Source organism: Sturnus vulgaris, chromosome 17 (assembly GCF_052056855.1).
Source record: "Sturnus vulgaris isolate bStuVul1 chromosome 17, bStuVul1.hap1, whole genome shotgun sequence".
Classification (NCBI taxonomy): Eukaryota; Metazoa; Chordata; class Aves; order Passeriformes; family Sturnidae; genus Sturnus; species Sturnus vulgaris.
This window is the reverse complement of record NC_142259.1, coordinates 1,474,762-1,496,534: the sequence shown is the minus strand read 5'-3', so window position 1 is coordinate 1,496,534 and position 21,773 is coordinate 1,474,762. Positions and strand designations below refer to the sequence as shown.

The following is a 21,773-nucleotide window of genomic DNA, read 5'->3' as shown; positions in this document are numbered from 1 at the left end:
CTTTGGAAGGAGCAAAGGGCCCCAAACTGGTCTCCTGAGCAGTGCTGGAGTCCAGAGCAGGTCACAGTCAGAGCCCTGGAGGAGAGCTGAGCCAGGCTGTGGGCAGGGAGGGCAGACCATGGGGCAGGGAAGTAATTGCTCCCCTTGTAATTTCAGAATCTGAAATATTATCACCTGGTTTCTGCCTCCCACCTGGGGCTAAAACACCTGGCCAAAAGGAGATATTGAGGGAGATGGGCTTCCTCACCCTTTCATGCTCTGGAAAAGATGGAACCAGGATTTTATAGAGATGCGAGCTGGGAGAAAGGGACAGACACCACCAGGATAAATGGAAAGAGAGGAGGTTCTGATTGAGCAGAAGAAACTATTCCCCCAGGATGCAGTGGCAGGATCTCTCTCTTTGAAGAATTTCAATCATTTGCTGTACAAAGCCTGTGGTCTGAATTCATTATTTACCCTGCTGTGAGCAGGATGTTGGACCAAACCTCCTGAGTTCCATCCACCCTAAATAACCCTAGGTTTTATCTCCAGCTGCCAAATTTGGTTCTCCCCTAAGGAGGATTATCAAAGTTATGAAAGTTCACTCCCAGCTATTTTTTTCATTCTCGTTATCTAATCTAACATTTCTTTGAAGTGCTTTTCCCAGCAGCTGGGGGGTCATGGGTGTCTCCTCAGCTTAGCTCTGCTGGAGCAGCTGGCACAGCCACTGGGCTGGGCAAGCCCCATCCCACCCCTGCCCGAAGCTGTTCATGGCCATGTCTCCTGTCATCTTGGGTGTCTCCAAGGATGAAGACTCCTCAGCCTCTCAATCTGCTCCTGTGGCCAACCACCCCTGTAGTGAAAAAGCGTTTTTTATGTTTAAGTGAAATTCTTTTTTTTTTACTTCAATTTGTGTCTCTCACCCGGTCCCTGCACTGAGAATATTCCAGTTCTGTTTTCTGCACTCCCCCCATCAGTAATCCACACACAGGGCAGGATCTCCCTGAACCTCCTCCAGGCTGGGCAGCCCCAGCTCTCAATCTCTCCTCATCTCCAAGCCCTTAATCACCTTGGAGGCATCTCTGCCTCTCGTGGGTGCTGAGAACATCTCACACTGTGCTTGGAGAAACAGCTGATGCTGCAGAGATTGGCTGATCTGGGATTTTCTCAGGGCAATCGACATCTGGTTTAGCTGTGTCATTATCTGCTGAGTTGTAAGGTTTGGTAATGGGGAGGGGGAAAAAATCCCCTCCAACCCCTCAGCCTATGCCATCCCCTCTCCTGTGTGTCCTTGTTTTCAAAGGGGATGTTCTTCTGTTACTTGTCTCATACCATTTACTTTTAAAAGCGTTCTTTAAAAATCAAAGCATTTTGCAGACAGATTTACTTGCAGGCTTTAGAGGAATACACATAAAATAGCTTTTAAATATATATTTTTTTAATTTCTTGTGATTTTTCTTTATATTAGATTTTTTTTTCAGTCAAGAGACAGCATTACAACCTAACAACCAAAACCAGGTTACACACACACAGGCACACTACACAATGTGTCCCAGGCAGTCGACACACGGCAAATGTTTACACAATGTCCTACGAGGAGGAGACACCCCTTCCCTACAAATCCTGCTTACACCAACTGAACACGTAACACACAAAAAGGATGGACTTTGTTAGCTTCGAGTTCCAGACGAGGTCTCAGTCCTACAGCACAGGTGATGTAGAAAACGTGGGGCTGGTTTTTCCCTCTTCTCCAAGATCCCCAGTGGTGGCTGTGCCACGTGTAAGGCAGAGCCCGGCCCGGGAGCTGCTCTGCCCGGGCTGCCCCAGCTGTGCACAGGGCGGAAGGGCACGGCAACATTCTCCAGGGCATTTTAGGGAAGGCTTAAGGCAACCTTTTCCAGCCACGGAACAGCCACATATCCTGGTGCTCGTCCTTTGCTGCTCCTGCTTGCTCTCCAAACACGGCCCGGTGAGCAACTGGGGTTCAGAGCTTTTCAAAGCTGCTTACGACATTTAGTATATCCAAACTGCTAAATGTTTTTGTTTTGGTTTTTTTTAAAAAAAACCCAAACAACAAAAAACCCAAACAAACAAACAAAAAAATAAACAAACAAAAAACTTTTGGGGGCATTCATTCTGTTGGGCTTCTCTGAAAAACCCCACAGTGACTTTGAAAACAACACAGAAACACAGAAATATCGAAAACTGACTCTCTGGTCACCTCTTGCATAGGACTTGTAACTGCAGTTCAGTGATTTATTCAAGTTCTGTAATTGTGTTAAAAAAAGATGCCAAACCATGAAAAAGGGTGAAGGCACATGTACAGTCAGTCCCACATGGGGGAGGGTAATGTGTGGGCGTGAGTTTTACAAGCAGATACCAGGAGTGGATACATACAGATAGAATATTGCAGTGCTCCGTGGCTCTCTGTACAAGCACAGTTCTGACACAAGAGGAAATGTCACTGGTTTACTGCTAAACCTTGTGCTGCTCCCTCATCCCCAGACTTCCTGAAGCATAAAGCTGAGGATAAAAATTCAGTGAGACTTGGGCACAGCTGCTCATGGCTCCCCAGGAAGGGTACATGAGGTGAATGCAAAAGAGCAGAGGAGCTTTGGGCTGCCCTGTGCAACCCATTTTTAAGCTACACTTAGAATTCACTGCACTGTTTTCCCCTCCACTTGCAGAGAATAAAACCTTCCTCCCCACCTTGTAATGAAATAGGGTCAGAGTGGAAGGCAGAAGGATTTTCAGGTTTAGCTGCAACGGAGTCAAAGCTTTGCAGCTCTTTTTGTGCTCTGGAGTATGTGGCAGCATCCCTGTATAAAATATGGGGTTGGAAAAGCAACCCCTTTGCCAGCCCAGGAGGTGTGAGCTCAGAATGAGTGACAGGGGACACACCTGGGTGTCACCTGTCTGCACAGAAGAACTGAAAAGACGATCACACATAGGAGCCACCTCTGCTATTGAAAAGCTGCTCATCCTCATCATCCTCGTTCCTCTAAGGAGAAGGTTATGGGTTTAGTTAATGACTAACGTTTTCAAGAAGCAAAAAGGATCCTGGAGGTGGCATCTCCAACAGGCCTGAGGACACCTCTCAGCAAAGAAGGGATTCTTCACGCAGGCAGAGCCTTTCCCACTGCTGCATCCAACTCCTACAGCCACATTGAAGCGACTTGGGATGGGAATGGGACGAGGACAGAGCCCACGAGGACAGCAGATTATTGACTCTATATGAAGCAGATCTGAGAGATGAAAAGCTCCACTTTGAAGACAAGCCCTGAGGGGATCAGCCCCTTTTAAGGCCCATTCCTGTCCCCAGTGGGTCTGCCTGTGGTAGTCCCCTGGGAGGGAGGGACTGCCAGTGCCCTGGATGTTCCTCCTCAGGCTCTGGTCCCTGCCAGCAGCTGTGCTGAGGAGGTCACCACAGTCTAGAAGGGCTTGGGGGAAGCTCTGAGAAGCTGGGGGAATGCTGAGGTGCTGGTGCTTCCCTCCTGCCACCAGCAGCTACTGCTGAGTGCATGCAGCAAAGGAGGAGCAGCAAACTGGAAGCAGGGAGTGGTGGCAGCTGACAGTCCCTGGTGGCTCGGGAGTCCCCATGGCACCAGCTGGACATGGATGGGCTCTTGTTTTAACCCAGAGACCCAGGGAAGACTCGAGGACTGCCACCAGCCATTCCCAGGGCAGTTGCCTTCTGAGATATGCTGAGAACCATTTCTCTTGACCTGAGGTCACTTATGTCTTCTTACTGTTTCCTAATTATTAGGTGTTTGATCTTTGGGGACTCACTTGTTTTTCAAGAAATTCACGTGAAGTTTAATTTCCCCTTTATGCGGGGCAATGGAACTCGTAATGATCCAGAGGAGCAACTGCAAAGCTGTGGGACTCAAGCCTAGTACCTCACTGGAGTATTTTTTCATCTTTTCTGACTGGTGTGGTAAGATATCTAAGTGGCTATTTTGCACCCCAGTAGGGCTGAATAGAAAAGGAAAAAGTACTAGTATGACGTAAATGTAAAATTATTGATTAGAAACACGCCTAAAGAGAGAAGATTCCCACAGCAGTGATCTTTGGGATAAGCCATGCATTTATGTTATCCACAATGAGAAGGAAACGTGGACTCCAAACGAAAGAATCGTTTACCTTCCAGACCAAGCTTTTGCAGCAGAATTTCTTAGAAAGAGCATTTGTGAATGCAAGTTTCAGAGCAACAGGTGAGGACTTTTGCCCCTACTCCCTTGGCATCCCTCCAGCCTTGCAGTGCCAAGCAAGAGCCAGAATTGGGTGTGAGAACTTTGTTGTGGCTGCCAGTGAGGGGTCCTGAGTGTGCCGTGGCCACAGCCTGGCCTTGCCCAGTGCAGCAAGCACAGCCTTGGGGGCCTGGAGGCACTGGGGGGGCCTTGGTGCATCCCAAGAGGTGGCACTTGTCCAGCTAGGCTGTTCCTCCTGGTCCTGTCACACTTTGGGGGTTCATCCCTCGTTCTGGGATGGGGCAGCCAGAGCAGAACCAGGCAATCAGATGCAAATCTGGCTCAGAGAAGATCCCTGCATCACAGGTGGGAAGATTCTTCCCTCCATAAGGGATCTCACAAGCCCCAGCCTGTCCCAGTGCCCTGCTGCCCCCGAGCCTGCGAGCCCAGTACAGCGTGGGGAAGCTGAGCTGGGGCTGGAGCCAGCTCAGGTGCCTGAGCCCAGCACTGACACACTGCCCAGCAAAGCTGGCTTTACTGAATAGGAATTTGCCTAGGTCTCTCCACTGGGAATTCTTCCCTTCTTTATGCTTTCATTGCAAGAAATACAAAAATTTCTCTCAGTTGCCTGAATCACCATTTCTCCAGGTGACCATTTCAATGGTTTCCCCCCATCCTGGTTGTCTCCTGATCCCAGTGATGTGGTGGGTCAGGCCACAACACACAGCTCTGCTGCACTTCTCAAACCCTAGCTGGTTCAGTGCTGAAAATCCATACCTGATTGTTCACAAGCCAGTCTAAAAAGGAACCAGCCACATTCAGCTGTTAGGGTGAATTTTCAGGGCATGAACAAATGAAGAGGGGCTGCAGCCCAGGAATGATCCCACCACAAATGGTCACAATTTCTTTCCCACACAGGAGTGTCAGAGCACTCTGCAGCTCCTGTCACCACAATGTGCTGCCACAGGCCACATCCCTGCAGCATCCCAGAACCAAACCCCACATTCTAACAGAGAAGCCTGGAAAAAAGACGTTTTTAAAGATCCCAGCAGATTGGTTTGTCCCTGAGTCCATGCTGTAGTTTCCCCCTACACAAGTACAGAAAAGAAAGCAAAATTCAGCCCACCTGTCCCAAGAGCTCCCTGCAAACCAGAACCTTCCCATGGGAAGCACCACACAGCGCATCACAAATACTGAGTGCAAAAAAAAAAACAAACCAAGCAACAAACCCCTAAAAAATTCAACCCCAAAATAAACTACTGAACACCCACACTGGGCTGTGAAATATCTACACATGCAAATGGGTGCACACACATGAAGTTCTCAGTTTTTAAGCACCTTTCATTTTTTTTTAAGATTTGAGGAGACAAAAAACCTCAGTGAAAAGGGGTTTTCTTGCTCTGGCAGCACTGGACAGGAGGCCTGGGACCAGGTGAGGCCTTATGCTTGCTGTTGGGCAGAAGCAGAACACTGCAGGTGTTCTGCAAAGGACAGGTTGACCAGAGCACAGGGAGGGTGGGTCACACTGGGGTGACAGTCACCTTGCAAGGGTTGGCCGGTGAGTGTTGGGTGTTAATACATGGCAAGAGTGCAAAAAACAGAGGGAGTTGCAGGAGCTCATTTGCTGTGGTTTGTGCACTCTGCTGACCCACCAGAGGCTCAGGGTCTGGATTAAACTCTTCATGAAAACATTATTAATAATTCATTAATCCTTTATAAACATACTCTGGATATAAAGTGTGATAATAGTTCTGCTTCATCTCCTGTGCTGGCTGGGCATGGAGTGATGAAAGACATCTCAGACTGGCACGGAAAGAGTTTGAATTTGCTTCTGAAAACCAGGACGGAGGAAGATCACCTGTGAAATGGGCACTGGGGGCTGGGTGCTGGTGGCAGTGCCAGGCTGAGACAAGTCCCCCACAGACACCGCCAAGGGCTTCTGGCTCACAGCAGATGAGAAGGGTCCACGGGAGGGTTTCCATAAGGGATTTCTCCTGGGGTACCATTTCCAACACTTGGGCAGGCACAGGAGAGCCTGGTGGGTGAGACATGGCAGGATCTGTTCCTCTGGGAGCTGCAGAGGGGGCAATGGGGTCACAGCCAGCCTCTGATTTCTGGGGTGCTCCGGAGGGACTGGCAGCAACTGGGATGCACAGGAGAGGAATGTGAAGTGCAGACCAAGCTGAGGGTTGGACAGTGCTTGGCTTCTCCACTTCTCCATGTGTGTTGAGGCTGGAGAGAAAATGCTTCCTCCAGTGCTGCTGCCCAGTGGCCACAGAATGGCTCATCCAGCGGTACAGGAAGAGTGGGATGGGAAGGCAGCACCTCACCACACACCCGGGAGCTCGACTCAGCCCCTGCCTGCTGTCACTGCAGCCGTGCCACTGTCCCTGTGCATTCCCTGCTCCAGCTCCATCCCAGACAGCACTGCAGGGGGAAATAAAAAGGCATTAAGTGTGAAGCCCAGGAAGTCAAAGGATGTAAACGCTCCCCGGGAGTCAGGAGATGTCAGTCTCTTCCCCAAGAAGACGCCAGGGATGGAACAGGGTGATCTCAGTGTGGTCTCGGGCTTGGTGAGGGACAGAGGTTGCGATGAGGCCAAGGAGGGCGGGGCAATGCCGAGGGCACGGAGTTCCCCAGAGCAGTGCTTTTGGGAATGCCAAGGCAGTGGAGTGAAGGGGAAATGCTGCAGGTGAGCAGCAGCAGCTGGCTACTGCAGTCCAGGCTCCCTGGCCCAGAGCTAGGGGCTGTTGCTATTAAGAAGGTTCATCTTGGCTTTAATCTCATTAAAAGAATTAATAACTATCAGCTGTCTCAGTTTGGGCTCACCACAATTCCTTCAGCCGAGGTCCCCAGCTGATACTAAGGGACACAACATGGTGAGTGGAAGAACCTCTGGTGAAATCAGAATTTTCTGGAGTGTTGTGGGGGTATCTCTTGTCTCAGAGATTGGGAATCTGGGCTGTGAGCTGGACGTGAGCAGGACGCTTTTCCCAGGGCACAGGGTGCAAAACCAGTTCCTAAGAGGAGCGAACTGGAGGCAGATCAGCAAATTTCTGCTGGATTTGGAGCTGTCTCAGCGGGTGCTGGAGCCAGTGAAAAGGTTGGACCATGTTCTTCCAAAGGCAGAAGGAGTCCATCACGGAGAGAGGAGGGATTTGCATTAAAAATTAGTGTCGCCTAGCAGTGGAATTTGGCCCTTCATGGGAAAGGATGCCATTTCTAGTGGGGAAAGAAGATGCTTCTGTTACAGCAATCCTCTCACTCAGGCCTGCCCCATCCTGACACATTGCAGTGGCTCCCAGACTTATCTTTGTCCTTACTTCAGCCTCTTCCTTCTGGCCTCCTCTTCAGCAACTCTTCACCACCACCATGGACGTGCTTTGGCCACCGCGGGGAAGCTGTGCAGATCCCTGGTTCCTCTCCCCTCCTGGGGATCTGACACCGGGCAGACAACGCTCTGTGGCTTAACAGTGCCTCTTCTGGGTGTAAAGGTACAGAGAAATATATACACACATATCTACAGGCATATCCACAGGGATACAGGTGTGGCTAGGGCAGGTGACTGGCTCCAGGAGGAAGGGGCTCACTCAGATGGGACCACCAGCCACAGTGATGCGGCCCCAGGCTGGCCACCCCTCCTGGCACGGTAGCCAAGGGCTCCGGCGCGGCGCTGGGACGGTGCTTTGATTCCTGAGATTCCTTTTAAGGTCGATTTAAAAAAAAACACCGTGAGGCACCAGGAGCAGCCTGACTGACCCGGCCACGGAGATTCCACCAGTGCTTTCAACCACAAGCCCCTTCAGGACTGGTAGTGGGGGGTTATCTTATCATGGTAAAATGTAGCTAAGAAATCAAGGAGGGAGAGGAGTATTTGCTGGTTTTGCAGGGTGGAAGCATTATTTAGTGTCATTCATGAGACTTTCCTAAAAATCCCAAATCTTGTGGCTTCATTGCTCTTGTCGCTCCCGCTCGGTGTCTCTGTGACATGCCAGCCAGGCTGTACATGGAGTCATGATGTGAGGAAAGGCACTGATGTCACAGGCTTATCAGGACAAACAGGTTTCACCAGGAACAGGTGGATTTCAGGAGCAGGTGATTTCACTGGGAATACCGATTTCCCACGCCAAGGCTGCTGGGGATGGGTGCTGTGGCCCTCCATGCCGGCGGCTCCAGGGGTCGTGGCCGGACGGCATCGAGGGTGAGGGGCGTGGTGAGGGCGAACAGGAGGAAGATGAGGAGTGCGGGCCAGGCGTGCGGGCGCGAGGTGTGGAGTGAAGCCGCCGCCGTGTCCCCCGTGTCCGTGGGGCCGCACTCCCGGGCCCGGGGGGAGCCCCTGGGCGGCGGAGCGAGGTCAGTAGTTGCAGTGGCGCTGGCAGGGCTGGTGGACGAAGGCCCCCGGGAGCTGCTTGGCTCGGCGGGACGGGCGCTGCCGGGCCCGGTTCTGCCGCTGCAGCGCCTTCTGGCCCAGGCGGTGCCGCTCCGCCAGCTGCTTGGCCCGCTGTGCCCGCTGCGCCTGGCCCAGCTTGTCCAGCGCCGCCGCCTTCACCGGCAGCACTCGGCCGTGGTGCGCCAGCGGCAGCTCCGGCCGCGGCTCCGGCACCGCCCTGTGGAGACAGCGCCGTCAGCGCCACGGCACAGCAAACCCGGCGGGGACAGAGCTCACCGACGGGGCACGGCCCTCCTGCCCCGACAGCCTACCCAGGGGAGGGATGCTCCAGCAAGGCAGGCTCTGGGATACCCGAAAAAATCCACCAGCAACTGTGTCTAAGTCCCTTAAGCCTGGTCTGTCTCCATCCCACTGTGACCCCTTTGGAGCCTTGGCTAGTCTCAGGTTCCCTGCAGCCCATCTCTACCCCTCCAGCACTAAGGTGCTTCTGAAGCTCTGGAAATCGAGCTCTGGCCCTCAGGGAGACTTTGGAGAGAGAAGTCCTGAAGGAATGGTGTCCACTAGCCAGGACCAGCGTCACCTAACCAGGAATGGTGTTCTCTAGCCAGGAATAGCTCCCCGCAACTAGGAATGCTGTTCCCTAACCAGGAACAGTGTCTCCTGGCCTGGAGCAAAGCTCACCCCAGATTGTTACTTCTCCCCTGTCTCACTAAGGGGCTCCAGGGGAGGTGTTGGAGGGCTGGGACAGGGGGACAGCAGGGACCCCATGGCATGATGGCAGCCAGGGCTTGTCTGGCAGCAGTTTGGCTGAGCATGGGCATACTCCAGGTTTTCCCTGGGGGCTGCTGGGCAGTGGAGGGCAGATCTCCAGGATTTGGCCCCAGGAATGGGTGTGGAGGGCTCCAGCCCTCCTCCCCCCTCAGGGCTGAGGGGCAAAGGGGCGATTTGGGACATTTCTGTTTCATTTCCCCACTGCTAAGCTGGGGTTTGAGGAGAAGCTGGTGAGCCAGGGCTGGTGGCCTCTGCTGGGCCAGTCTGGGGATTGTGGGGGGTTGCAGCACCCTCCTCCCTAGGGAACCTAGGGGTCTTCAGGGGGCCACTGTGCCCAAAGGCCACCATGTTCCATTTGGTTTGCTTTGCTTGGGCCATACCTGCGCAAAGCCCTGGTGTAAGCCCAGCCTGGCAAACCCCCTGGACAGCTGGCAGGGTGATGAGTGGCACTGGCCTGAGTAGCATTGGCAGGAGTGGCCTTGACGTGGGTGGCTGTGCCAGGAGACCCTGCTAAGGGAAGGGTAGATGAACACAGCCCTCTCTCACCACAGCCCAGTGCAAAGCTCGTGTCCTGCAGCCATGGCAATCCCAATATACTGCTGAGACCCCTTAGCAGAGGATTTTGGGTCATGGGGGTTGCCAGCCGTGCCTGATGCCAGCTGGGGCAACCTGCCAGATATGCAGGGTGTTCCCTGAGGTAGGCGTGGGGACACTGATGTCCCCCACTGCCTCGCTCCGTCCATGGGTGTAGGTGGGGATTTGGGATGGCAGGACTGACCATCCATCCCTGGTCCCTCAGTGGGTGCTGGGGCTGCTGGCCCCCCAAATACCCTCAAAGTGCACTCACTCTGCAGCATCGTCCTCGGGGCCCTCCCCATCCACCTCGAGAGTGCTGGTGACGTAGACAGACATGCTGGGGTGCTCGATGAGCAGGTCCTCCATGGGGCTGCTCCCCACGCCGTCGAGGCCCGGCTCCTCTGCAGTAAAACAGGGGGGAGGGGTGACAAACCAACTCTCGTCCATCAAGCAGGGACCGGCCGGAGCCGGGGAAGCGGCCGGTGGCGGTGGCGGACCGGGGGGCGTCGGGCGGGGTCGCGCCGAGCGCCCGGTACCGCCAGCAGCCGGGCGCCGGGCGGGGCCGGGGCGGGCACGGCTGCCTGGGGCAGGGGTGCAGAGCCATGCGGGGCGCAGCGGGGACACACACACATACCATGTACAGTGGGGAGGGAGGGGGAGAGAAAGGGGCATCGTTAGTGCGAGAGACACCCACCGCCACCGCACCGCCACACGCGGGTCCCTGTCAGAACCCCCCGCTCCGGGACCCGGCTCGGCCTGGAAACCGGGCTGCTGGGACAAGCTGAACCAGAGTCGGGACACCAGCACGGTTTACTGCAGCGATGGGCTTTTTTCCTTCTCAAAAGGAGAGAAGGTCAGGCAGTGAAAAACGCTGCTTTCCCCGTTCTGATGGCACCCGAGCCGGGCCGGGCCGTGCCGGGGGAACACCGACACGCCTATGCTCACAAACACCACGCAGCACACATGGAAACCAAGCACACACAGAGCAGAAAAACAGTCCACACCTTTTCTCTGGAAGAAATCATGGGAATAAATTCTTCAGCAAAGGTTTTCACTGTGCCTTCAACTCCAGCCTGTTAGAGGCCAAATTTTGAGTGGCTGATCCAGAACCTCACACCCCTCCCCACCCACCCCAGCCTCCCATGCCTTCCCTTCCTCATGTCTACCTGGCAACAGCACTTGGGCCAGGGCTTTCCCAGGCTGCCCATGCTTGGAATTACTGGTGCTGTAATGGGAAGGGAGCATGCACCAAATGTGGGATGCCCACACCCATTCCTGGACTCATCAGGGAGATTTGAGGGAACTGGTAAGGGGAAGGCAGTGCAGTATCTATATGGACCCTGCAGCTGGGTGAGGGAGCAGGAGGAAGCACAGACAAATCCGTTCTTGCATGGAGAAACAGAGCATGGGACCGGGTATTCCTGGCTCGGTGCATCCCCAGCTCCTCCTGCAGCTGATGCCCCAGCCCAGGACTCAGGACAGGCCACAGTTGGCCTTGCAAACACGAGAATATCTTTCTCCAGGTCAGAGGACATCAGTCTATTAATAGTTGTTGACATACTGGGCTGGAGATTGTTTGTCAGCCTGGAGACAGCCACCAAGCCCAGCTAGAGCAGCAGTCCCACAACAGGGGTCTGTGGACATGGAAAGCAAGGGATACCCTGTGCCCACCCCTTGCCAAAGTGGGTCTTAATGTCACAAAGCAATACTTTGGGATCCTCAAGTACCTCAGCGATGCAGCCACATCCTGGGAAATGTTCTTTGCTCTCTCCCTGGGTGCTGAGCAGGGCAAGCGGGCAAGAGTAGCATCAGAAGCATTCCGGGAAGGGAATTACTGAGTAATTCAGGTGTATTTTGCAACACAGGGGACAATCACCAGGCTGACAGACACTGAATCCAGAGGCTCCCTAGGCTGCCTCTCTGCTGCTGGGACAGAGCCAGGCTGGGAGCTGCTGCTGGCCACCACAGCTCCAAGGGGAAGGATGGGGCTGGAGTCTCCAGGTTTGGTTCTTGGAGTGTTTGGTATAACTCAAGCCACAGAAATATGTCTGAAAGAATCTGGTCCCCCACTGCTCAGGGACTGCTGTGGGAACAGACTGCAGCTGAATTAGCAGTGGGGTGGCATTCACAGGCAGACACTGCTGGAAGTCAGCGCTGCACCAAGAGCCGAGGCACTTCACCAGAAAAACACGGGAGTGTTTTGTGCCAGAGTCAAGGCCTTCTCCCCTCTGAGCCATCTGCCGTCTTGACCCAGGGATCAGGGCACAGCGTAGCATTTCTCTGACTGGGGAATCTCCTGGCTCCTCCTGGCATGCTTTAGGTTCGCTGCAGCTGCTGCCAGCTGTCCCTGACACGTGGCAGCAGCACGCCCACTGCTCCAGAGACCTCCCCGCAACAACCCCAGGCCATGGCACTGCCGTGACCCTCCCTGGACAGTCACCTGAATGCCCAGAGGACAGAGAAGCCTCCACAGCTGCCCATGCCTACACCACCCATCACCTCCAGCAGATCTCCTCAGTGCTCCCACCAGGCATGGGGCTGGCCCTGTCCCCCATCCCAGTCTTGTCCCTGCTGTGGTCCCCTCTCCAGGTCACTGCATATGGGAAAAAAAACCCTAACAAACAACTCGAACCACAAAAACAAGCATGGGGAACAGGCAGGGAACATCTGCTCAGAGACCTGCTGCCTGCAAGAGGGAGGACAAAACCCTTCTCTTAAACCTGCAGGATACACCTATGGTCCCCTAAGCTGGGGCATCACAACCAACCATGGGCTACCAAAGCAGGGCAAGGCCATCAGGAGCTCCTGCACAGGCAGGAGGGTTTGTCTCTGACTGCTGCTGGAGTTGTAAGGAAAAGATCATAAAAACATCATTGCAATTGGCTGAGTCATCAATCTACAACAGAAACTCCCAAGGTCTGAACAGAGCTGGAGAAGATCTGCACAGGAGGAATTCAATTTACCTGGCTGGTATCAAACAGGGGTACCAAACAGCCCCTGTGGGCTCTCTAGGTACAGGCACCTGGTGCCAAACATCCCCAGTGCTTAGCATGGGCAGTGGGAATAATTTGGGATGATAACCCCCATGGAGCTGAGATTTACTCCTCTCAAATGACTCAAACATGGCCAGATCCTTGGTTGCACATCCCCAGCTGGGACAGGCAGAGCCTGCCAGGGCTGGGTCCCTCACCCCACTGACCCCCGTGGGCAAGATCACACCAAAACTCTGGGTGATCTCCCTGGCTGGTGCCTTGCCAGGATCCCCTCCTGGCATGGGGGCACCTGGAGGCTTCTGGGCAGCAGCAACCCCTAGCTGGAGATGCTGATGCTGCTCCCACACTGGCAGAAAGTTGAGAACCATCACTGCGAGAGGAAAGGGAAAAAAGAGGAGCAGGTCAGGGGCAGCTGCAGTGACCACAGGGCTGGGGTCCATGGGCGGAGCATGGGAACCAGGGAAGAAAAAATGAAGGGCAGAGCTGCTCCCATGTGGTGTAAGCTCACCTGCTGACATTGCAAGGGTATGCCCAGCTCTGGAGAGACAAGGTGCAGCAGAGGCTGTGGGAAGCCAGTTCTGTTGCTTTTCTCACCTGCAAGATCAATTATGAGCCAGCCATCCTCCTCCTCTTCTTCCTCGACAAAGGGTTTGGGCTCCTCCAGGCCCTCTGGCACGTTGCTGTCACTGAAGAAGAGGCTGGTGAGACGCTGAAACATGGTGGGGAGCGGTCCAGCAGGAGGGACAGGCAGATAGAGCTACTGCTGGGCACCAGCTTCCAGGCACAGACACAGGAGAGATAGGCAGGGAGGGGAAAAAGAGCCCTCGAGGTCTCAGTGACAGAGATGTTTGGCTGACAGAGAAATCAGAGCTAGGCGGTGTGCAGTGCAATTGTGAGGTTCTTCACTTGGCTTCAGTGCAAAGGCCTGTAAAAGGGAGAGAAAAAGCAACAATACATTAAAACAGGCTGGCAGTGTGGCTCTCCTGCATCCCAGGGGCTCAGATGGGCTCAAGAGGACAGCAAAAAGGTGGCTCTGGCACTGATTTGTGCCATCGATTGTCCCAGCTGGTGTTGTATCTGAAGGCAGCAGTGAAGGGCTGGGTGCTTGTGCCCTGCAGCCCCCATCAAGCCCCACATTGTGTCCTCATCCTCATGGGTGGGGTGTCCCAGTAGACCCATCCCCAGGAGCTGGCAGGAACAGAGCAGACACTGTTCTTAAGGCAAACATGCCAAGTTCCTCACAGCAGGCAGAGCGAGGAATCAGAATCCCAGACTGGTTTGGATTGGGAGGGACCTTAAGGGCCTATCACATTCCACCCTCCACTAGCCCAGGATGCTCCAAGCCCCATCCAGCCTCGCCAGGGATCCAAAGGCAGCCACAGCTGCTCTGGGCACCCTGTGCCAGGGCCTCCCCAACCTCACAGGGAGGAATTCCTTCCCAATATCCCATCTAACCCTGTCCTCTGCCAGTGGGAAGCCATTCTCTTGTCCTGTCACTCCAGTCCCTTTTCCAAAGTCCCTTTCCAGATCTCTTGGAGCCTCTTTAGGCACTGGAAGGGGCTCTAAGGTCTCCCTGGATCCTCTTCTCCAGGTGAACATCCCCAGCTCTCCCAGCCTCACCCTGAGGTGAGGGGCTCCAGCACTTGGAGCATCTCTGTGGCCTCTTTTGGACTCCCTCCAGCAGCTCCACATCCTTCTTATGCTGGGTTCCCAGAGCTGGAGGCAGCTCTGCAGGTGGGACTTCATCTGAGCGGGCAGAGGGGCAGAGTCCCCCCTCATCTGCTGCCCACACTGTGGGGACAAGTCCAGGGTGCTGTTGTTGGCAGCTCTAGGCTGCCAGCACACACTGTTGCTCACATCCAGCCTCTCATCCGAGCCCTTTGTGGGTCTCTGCTTCACCTCTGCTCAGCTCATCACTGTTTTATCCCTGGGAAAGCAGATTCCCTCCAGTGGGGGAAGGTCAGCACTCATCAATTTCATTAATGACTGCCAAGCTCCTGGCAAGGCACAGGAATGGCAGCCAAAAGGGGCAGAGTGTTATTTGTGTGCTTCTTGGTCTAGAGACATTAAAAGGGTATTAAAAGGCCATAAAATGCCATCAGGATCTCAATGCAGTGAGAGGGGACAGCTGGGTGCTACTGTGCTTGGCTCACTGATGTGAGTGCATTTAAAGGGTAAATCCCCATTTAATGGCAAAGCCCCAGTCCAGGGCTCTGTCATCAAGGGGCCATAGAGCTTGAGTGATCCTCCACCCAGGGGAAACTCCATCTGCTCTAGACAGCATGGAATGGGAAGGGTGCAGGAGACACCATGTGTCCATACACGCCCGAGTCCTCCAGCAGGTCAAGTTCCAGCTCAGCCCTGCCACCCTGTGAAGCGGCTTCCCCAGCCCCCTGGGAAGGTGGCTGGCCTGGGCACCGCACTTCTGGAGCTCAGACACTCTTTTATCCATCCCCGTGGGGTAGCAATGCCTTTTGCAGTGCCTTGGTAGGAACAACATCTGCTCTACAATGCAGAAAATGAGAAATCAAAGGAGCCTTCCCCCTGGATGGCATCGCCTGGATCTCAGGGGCTCTGAACTCTGACACTCCCAGATGCAGAAGGGAGTGATGGAGCATGAAGCAACCCTGCAACACCCAGCTCTCCCTCTCTGGCATGGCCAGGGCAGCAGTGTGACACTGCCTGTCCCCCAGAGCAGGTCTCAAGCCCCTGGTGACTGCAGTTGCCCCAGAGGCACAAGGCAGACCATGAACCACAGCCGTGCCCTGCTGCAGACTGTGGTGCTCAGGGTCCAGCCCAGCTTTCAACTCACTCCGGGATGGCTCAGCTGAGGCTTGTGGAGCCTCTCACCAGGAAGAACTCTCTGCTCTGTGTCCTAAGAGGGTCCCAGGCTTCCCCTGGAGGTACTGAGCAGGGAGGGTTTGGGCATTGAAACATGACAGAGTTGTTTTTCTGACCCCACAGCCATTCTGTTATTCTCCAGTGCTATCAATTAAATCAGCCAGACACTCCCTTTACCTGGATCATTAAAGCATAATAATATAAGTTAGGGGAAACAACATGAAGAGGGGCTGGTGCCCAGCTGGGCTTTGAATTGACTCTTGTCCATGTGTGCTCCACGCCAAGCACAGTGGGAGTTCCCTCCCCCAGGATGTCCACGTGCATCCATCCCCACCGGGCCAGGCTGGCAAAGGCCACCCTGACCAGCCCTGAGGGCTTCACCATGCCAGCTCAGCCTGGAAACCTGGCATCTGCCTGAGCACTCACCTAGTCAGTAAATATCTTTTAATATGACATGAATATTATTTTTAAAGAAGTTTATTAAATCTAATCTAACTCCACAGCTCCCAAGTCCCTGCTGGTGATGTCCCAGAGTCTCCCACTGTTTGCTCCTCCCCAGATGCCTGGGCAGGAGGGACTGGGGCAGCTCGTGGCAGGCACAGGGATCACAGGGGGCCACCATGGCTCTGGCTCAGTGAGAGGCCAGGAGTGGGTTCATGTGCTTCTTGAGCTGGGGCATTGCCAGGCTGGCAGAAGTGCTGAGCCAAAGCTGACCCCAGTATCACCAGGCAAGTCCTCAGGATGACACAGTAGGGCTGGGGACAGCAGGGTCTCCCGTGCTGTGCCCCAAGCCCACTGTCAATGCTCTTGACTTAGACTGACAATTGAAATGAGGTTTCTCCCTGCCTAGATATGGATGTCACCCAACAGCAGAGCTGGGGACAAGATCTGGAACACAGGGACAGGGGAAGACAGTGGCCCCAATCTGGCTGCCAGGGGAAGGTCACTCAGAAAAACACCCAAGCAGCTCGCACAGGCCAGGGGCTGATCCAGGCAGAGATTTTCCCTGTTGCCTAAGCAAAGTCAGCCTGGAATGTCTTGCTGCAGTGACTGCTTCTCATGCTCTGCAGGCTTGGCTTTGGGAGCCTCCTGCAAGGGGCTCATCCTCCAGCAGGCTCAAAGTCAAATGGCCAATGACATGGTCAAAACCTTTCAGTTTTCCTTTGTTAAATCATGACAAAAGCTTTCACAGGACTGTAGGAAAGCTGTTCCCCCAGGAACAGCTCAGAGCACCTGCCTGCTTAGGGACTGGTCCCCAGAAAATCACAGTATGCAGGCAGGGGGAATAAGGTACCTGGACTGCCTAGGTGCCCATCCCAACTCGGAGGCAATTTGTCTTTTCTAAAGACACAACAAATGTTATTATTTTTGATTAATAAAAATGCCACCTCCTGCCAGGGGTGTGGGATGAGATGCTCCATAAGGTCCCTTCCAACCCCAACCAGTCTGTGAGTCTGCAATCTCCCACCCTGCTAGAAGGGAGCAGCTCCTGGACTTGAGCTGCTCCAGACCCTTCCTGGCAGCCACCAAGCTCCTCCATTAGCTCATCATGGAGGCTCAGGGTGACCTGCTCAGTCCTTCACAAGGCAAGAGACTCCTTGGCTGCCAGACAGTGAGATGGCCACGTGCCACCTCCATCCCTGAGGGTCCCACCAACAACTTCCCTGGTTGGGGCAGCCAATAGCAGATCAAGTTCTGAAGTTTATCCTTGTATTTGGAAAGCCTCTGCTTTCCCTGTAGCAAACATTTTCCCCCTTTACACCAGGGTTTGGAGGGCTGGCAGCCTCAGTGGGAACTGCAGGACAAGAGGGACCCGACTGTGTCCCTGTCAGGGAACTGAAGTCAATCTGTGCCTTGTCACCAGGCAGAGGTGGTGCCCAAAGAACCAGTTTGGACGAGGAGATGGCTTCTCCTCCTCTCAGGTCCCTTCTTCCAGCTTTCCTGTGTCTGCAGGTGCCTCACATCTGTGGGAGAGGTGTGTCCCAAGTGTCCCCCCTTGGGACACAAGGGGATTGCCTATGTACCACATCCTTGGGGCTGAGCTGCCCCAGAGACTGACCCCTCTTGCCAGAGCTGGGGCCGCCACCACAGGACAGCTGCCATCCTTCCCAGGCTTCCACAAATCCTCTTACTCAGCATATCAACCCCATTCCAGGCACTGCCAGCACAAAAGGACAGCCCACCTGGGATACTCGCTTAGGGACAGATAAGTTTCTAAATGAATTATGTTTATCAAAATCCTTCCAGAAAGTCCAACAGCTTTTTACAACAAGCCAGAAGGTATTAAAAATATTTTAATTAAATTCAAAGTGGAAGTAAGGAAACCACAATGCATCAAGTTATTTTTTCCCCTTCAGAAACCTCGACACAATAATTAGTTTTCTGAGTCACCATGGTTGCAAATAACCCCAGGAGCTAAGAATAGGGAACAGGCCCAGCAGCAAAGGGATGCGCCAGGAGCCCGCCGGGGCAGGAGCTGCAGCGTCGCAGGACTGGCAGCTCTCAAAAGTCACAGTCTGCAAGAACAACAGCAACTCCCCTTGGAAATGGCAACAGGCTCCCTGAAACTTTCCATAAATACTTGGCGGCGGGAGGGATGCTGCTGACAGGCAGCAGGAGCAGGCCCTCCTCGGCTCAGCTAAGAATACTCTGTACACTCATCCCAGCAAGAGCCAGAGGTACAAATCAGGTGTCTTCCTCCAACCCACTTGGGAAATGGGATTTTCAACTCATTTTACCTAAATTAGACAAGCGTTTCACAGGCTTGCTGTGCAGAATGTACGAAAATCCTAAACCTGGCACAGAAATACAAAACACAGGAGAAGGGGATCCAGCAGCTCAAAGGAGTTCTGCTCATCCCTCTGCTGTCCTCTACCCACCCCATCAAGGCAGGGACCAGAACTGTCAGGGACCTGCCTGGGACTGTTTGGCAGGGCTGAATTAAGGCATTTGGTCCCATCACAACTGTGACACGGGTCCAGCTGATCCCGTTGCTTTGCCAGCAGGCCTATTGGGATAGGATTCCCTTGGGGGAGCCCTGGGCACAGGGGCAGAGCTGCACCCCAAGGTGCTGCCAGCACAGGCAGGCTGATTCAAGCAAAACAGAGGCTGAGTCACAGCCACAGCCTCTTCCATGGCAGATCAGAGGAGCAGAGGGGGGGAAGGCAGAGAGCAGTCTGAAAAATCCCAAAAATTTCTCAATCATGAGACTCTTCTTATTAATGGCAGATCAAGACAGGACCTGGGAGGGCTTTCCTCAGCCAGTCCAGGGTCTCAGCAGGGACTGGAATTCCCACATGCTCCTCCAGACCCTGCCTGAAGGAGGGGGACCCTGCAGAATGAGGAGATGTTTTTCCCAGAGCTGGTCTCTGCATCCTTGCTGGCTCTTGTGTCACTGCTGCAGGAAGGTCCTTACCCCAAGGGCAAATATGACCTTGTGCTGCTTGATATCACCACACACAGTCCTGGAAAATCTGCCAGTGGCTGGCAGGATCTAGGAAATTTTAGATTTGCCATGAGCTGTGCTAGGAAATTTTAGAACTTTCCTCTCTGGGATGCACTGGGTGAAGTATCCCAAGGAATGAAGTATCCCGAGGAGCTGTACACTGGGAGGGGAGTAGCCCACCCTTAGCGCCTCCATAAATCCCAGAGGCTGAACAGTACCTGGCACACTGGACTTTGACACTGCAAGAACCCCAAACTCCCCAGCAGCTCCCCTCAAGCCCACTCAGGGCCCTCCTCACCAGAGTAGGACTTGCTGTGCAGTCAGCATTAAAAACCCCTTAGATACAAGTTTATGTCACAGGGTTTTCCCTTATTACAAGCAGGTATTATCATTTTATTATCTGGGGAAAAAACTTTTCTATTTTTCCTTTTATGTTCAGCCAGATAAGCAGTGGTATGATGCAACGACTTCCCAACAGTGACAGTGAGCTACAGCAAACAGCTTTTGTCTTTTTTTGTTGTAGGTTTGTTGTTTGAGGGGGGAGAAGGGGAGGTGGTGTTTTTGGGAGGAGGAAATATAAAAGGAGAGGAAAGATTTATTTTAGAGCAAAACAACACAGTTCTTGGCACTCTGTAGTTTAAGCCTGGTGAGAAAGAAGGTCCAGCACAGTCCTGTACCAGAGCCCAACACCTGTTTCTGGGAGGGTTTCTGGGATGGTTTCCTACCCCAGCAAAACCTTGGCCAAACAAGCAACAGCACTTGGCACCTGCCCAGCTCAGCCCTCTTCAGTGCTGCTTCAGCACTGGCTATTGCTGAGCTCAAGGGAGACAGTTTAATCCACTATTTTGGGATGCTAGGGTGCCAGTCTCTTTGGTCAGGTGCTCTGAGCAGGGCTGTAGCTCCCCTACATAAATATGTATATGTATAAAAGAATTACAAGAGTAAAAATGCTCTTTTAAACCCATTTCTACACTCCACAAAGTCCAAGTTTTTCCACAATGAGTTCCTCTAGATGGGAGCAGGATTAGTTTCCAGGGCCTGCCAGGCTCAGCCAAGCTGAGGTGAGAGACATGAAATCCCAAGGAAAGTTGCCCTTTTAGGACTTATGACTTCTTTGAGCTGTCACAAAGGAGATGTCCTCAGAGCAGCACTAGCAGAAGGAGATGCTGTGTTTGGTACCTGAGCGACCTCTGGGTTCATCATCCTGGGATGTGGTGGAGTTGCCCCATGGCACAAATCTCAGCCTGGCACTGTCAGCAACCTCCCCCCGCCACACACGGCCCCTTCCCCAGCAGCACAACTGAACTCAACAAAAATATCAAAGCCTACGTCTGAATCTCATTAAAACTGGTGGGATTTACAAAGACAATCGAGATCTAAAGACAGAGGGGTCTAAATCCAAAGCACCAAGGATTTGCTGGAAATAAGTTAAATAGATAACACTTTTGTGTACTAGAGATTCACATCTATTTACATTCTCTACACAAATTTATGTGATATAGTATACTACACATGTTGTATTTTATACAGCGTATAATATACAATACAGGAAGGTGTCCTTGCCAGGACACCCCCCTGCAGGGGTTGGAACGAGGTGATTTTTAAGGTCACTCCCAACTCGACTCATTCTGTGATTCTATGACATATTTCACATATTGACACATACTTATATTTATATATTCACATTCCTTTTCCAGAACGCCACGTTTTGCACCCGAAAAGCATCTAAACATCACGGGGGGAGACACATCCGCGTTTCCTGCTGACAAAAGCCACAGCAGCGACTGGCGCGGGAGGGACACGGGGGCCACCCACGCGTGACCACCGCGGGCGAGTCCCACGCGCCACGCTCGCCATCGCCCCCGGGCCGGCGGGGTCGCGGCGGGACAAGGGGGAGCGCTGTGACGTCTCAATGTCATATGCAAATGAGGCGACGTCACCACAGCGCAGCCAATGGGAGATGGGAACGACCGCGAATCTTAATCCGGTGATGAAGAAACAAACAACAGGCGCGGGGGGGGCCCAGGCCGAGGGGTCCCGGGCCGCCCCCACCCCCGCCGGAGCCCTCCCCTCACGGCCGTGCGAGCCCGCCAAGCCCCAGCCCCGCGCCCCCAGCCCTGGCCCCGAGCGCGTCCCGCGGGCACTCACCGGCTCTGCGTGTCCCTCCCAGTGAGGTAGTACCGCTGCGGTGGCGATGCCGGTGCCGGTGCTGGTGCCGGTGCCGGTGCTGGTGCCGGTGCCGGTGCGGACCCCTCGATTCTGCCGAGCGCGCGCCGCTCCCCCGCACAAATCGGCACCTTCCGACAGCTGATCGTGACGTCACAAAGCGGCCCCGCCCCTCTCCGCCACAGCCAATGGGAGCGGGCGCAGGGAGGGCGGGGCGCAGGGAGGGCGGGGCGCACCCCGGGGCGGGGCAGGGGTCCCGGTGGGGAGCGGGGTCTCGGGGGTCCTGGGTGGGTGAGGCCGGGGTCGTTCAGGTCCGTCCGTGTCACGGAGCGACGAGGCGGCAGAGCCCCGGGCAGGCAGCGGCGAGGGGCTGGGGACTCCCGGGAACGCGGGGGAAAAGGGAAAGGCTGGAGACCCTCGGG

At 54.1% G+C, this 21,773-nt stretch overlaps 1 protein-coding gene across 1 annotated transcript; it reads right to left on the bottom strand.

Moving 5' to 3' along the window:
- Window positions 1-1,395: 1,395 nt before the first annotated feature.
- TP53INP2 (tumor protein p53 inducible nuclear protein 2) lies at window positions 1,396-21,487 on the bottom strand. The gene is made up of 4 exons (XM_088175201.1): window positions 21,334-21,487; window positions 13,494-13,824; window positions 10,178-10,487; window positions 1,396-8,776 (listed from the first exon to the last, which is right to left on the bottom strand). The coding sequence occupies exons 2-4, from the start codon at window positions 13,615-13,617 to the stop codon at window positions 8,524-8,526; spliced, it is 687 nt and encodes a 228-aa protein (XP_088031327.1). The 5' UTR covers window positions 13,618-13,824; window positions 21,334-21,487; the 3' UTR covers window positions 1,396-8,523.
- Between the last annotated feature and the right edge of the window lie 286 nt (window positions 21,488-21,773).

Bases quoted from the DNA above. Each gene is read 5' to 3' on its own strand.
- TP53INP2 (XM_088175201.1), bottom strand. From the start codon at position 13,617: ATGTTTCAGCGTCTCACCAGCCTCTTCTTCAGTGACAGCAACGTGCCA. The intron at 10,488-13,493 runs GTGAGAAAAGCA...CCCCTGCCCCAG, and splicing joins GCTCATAATTGATCTTGCAG to GCAGCCGTGCCCGCCCCGGC. The intron at 8,777-10,177 runs GTGAGTGCACTT...CTGTCTCCACAG, and splicing joins CCCGAGGACGATGCTGCAGA to GGCGGTGCCGGAGCCGCGGC.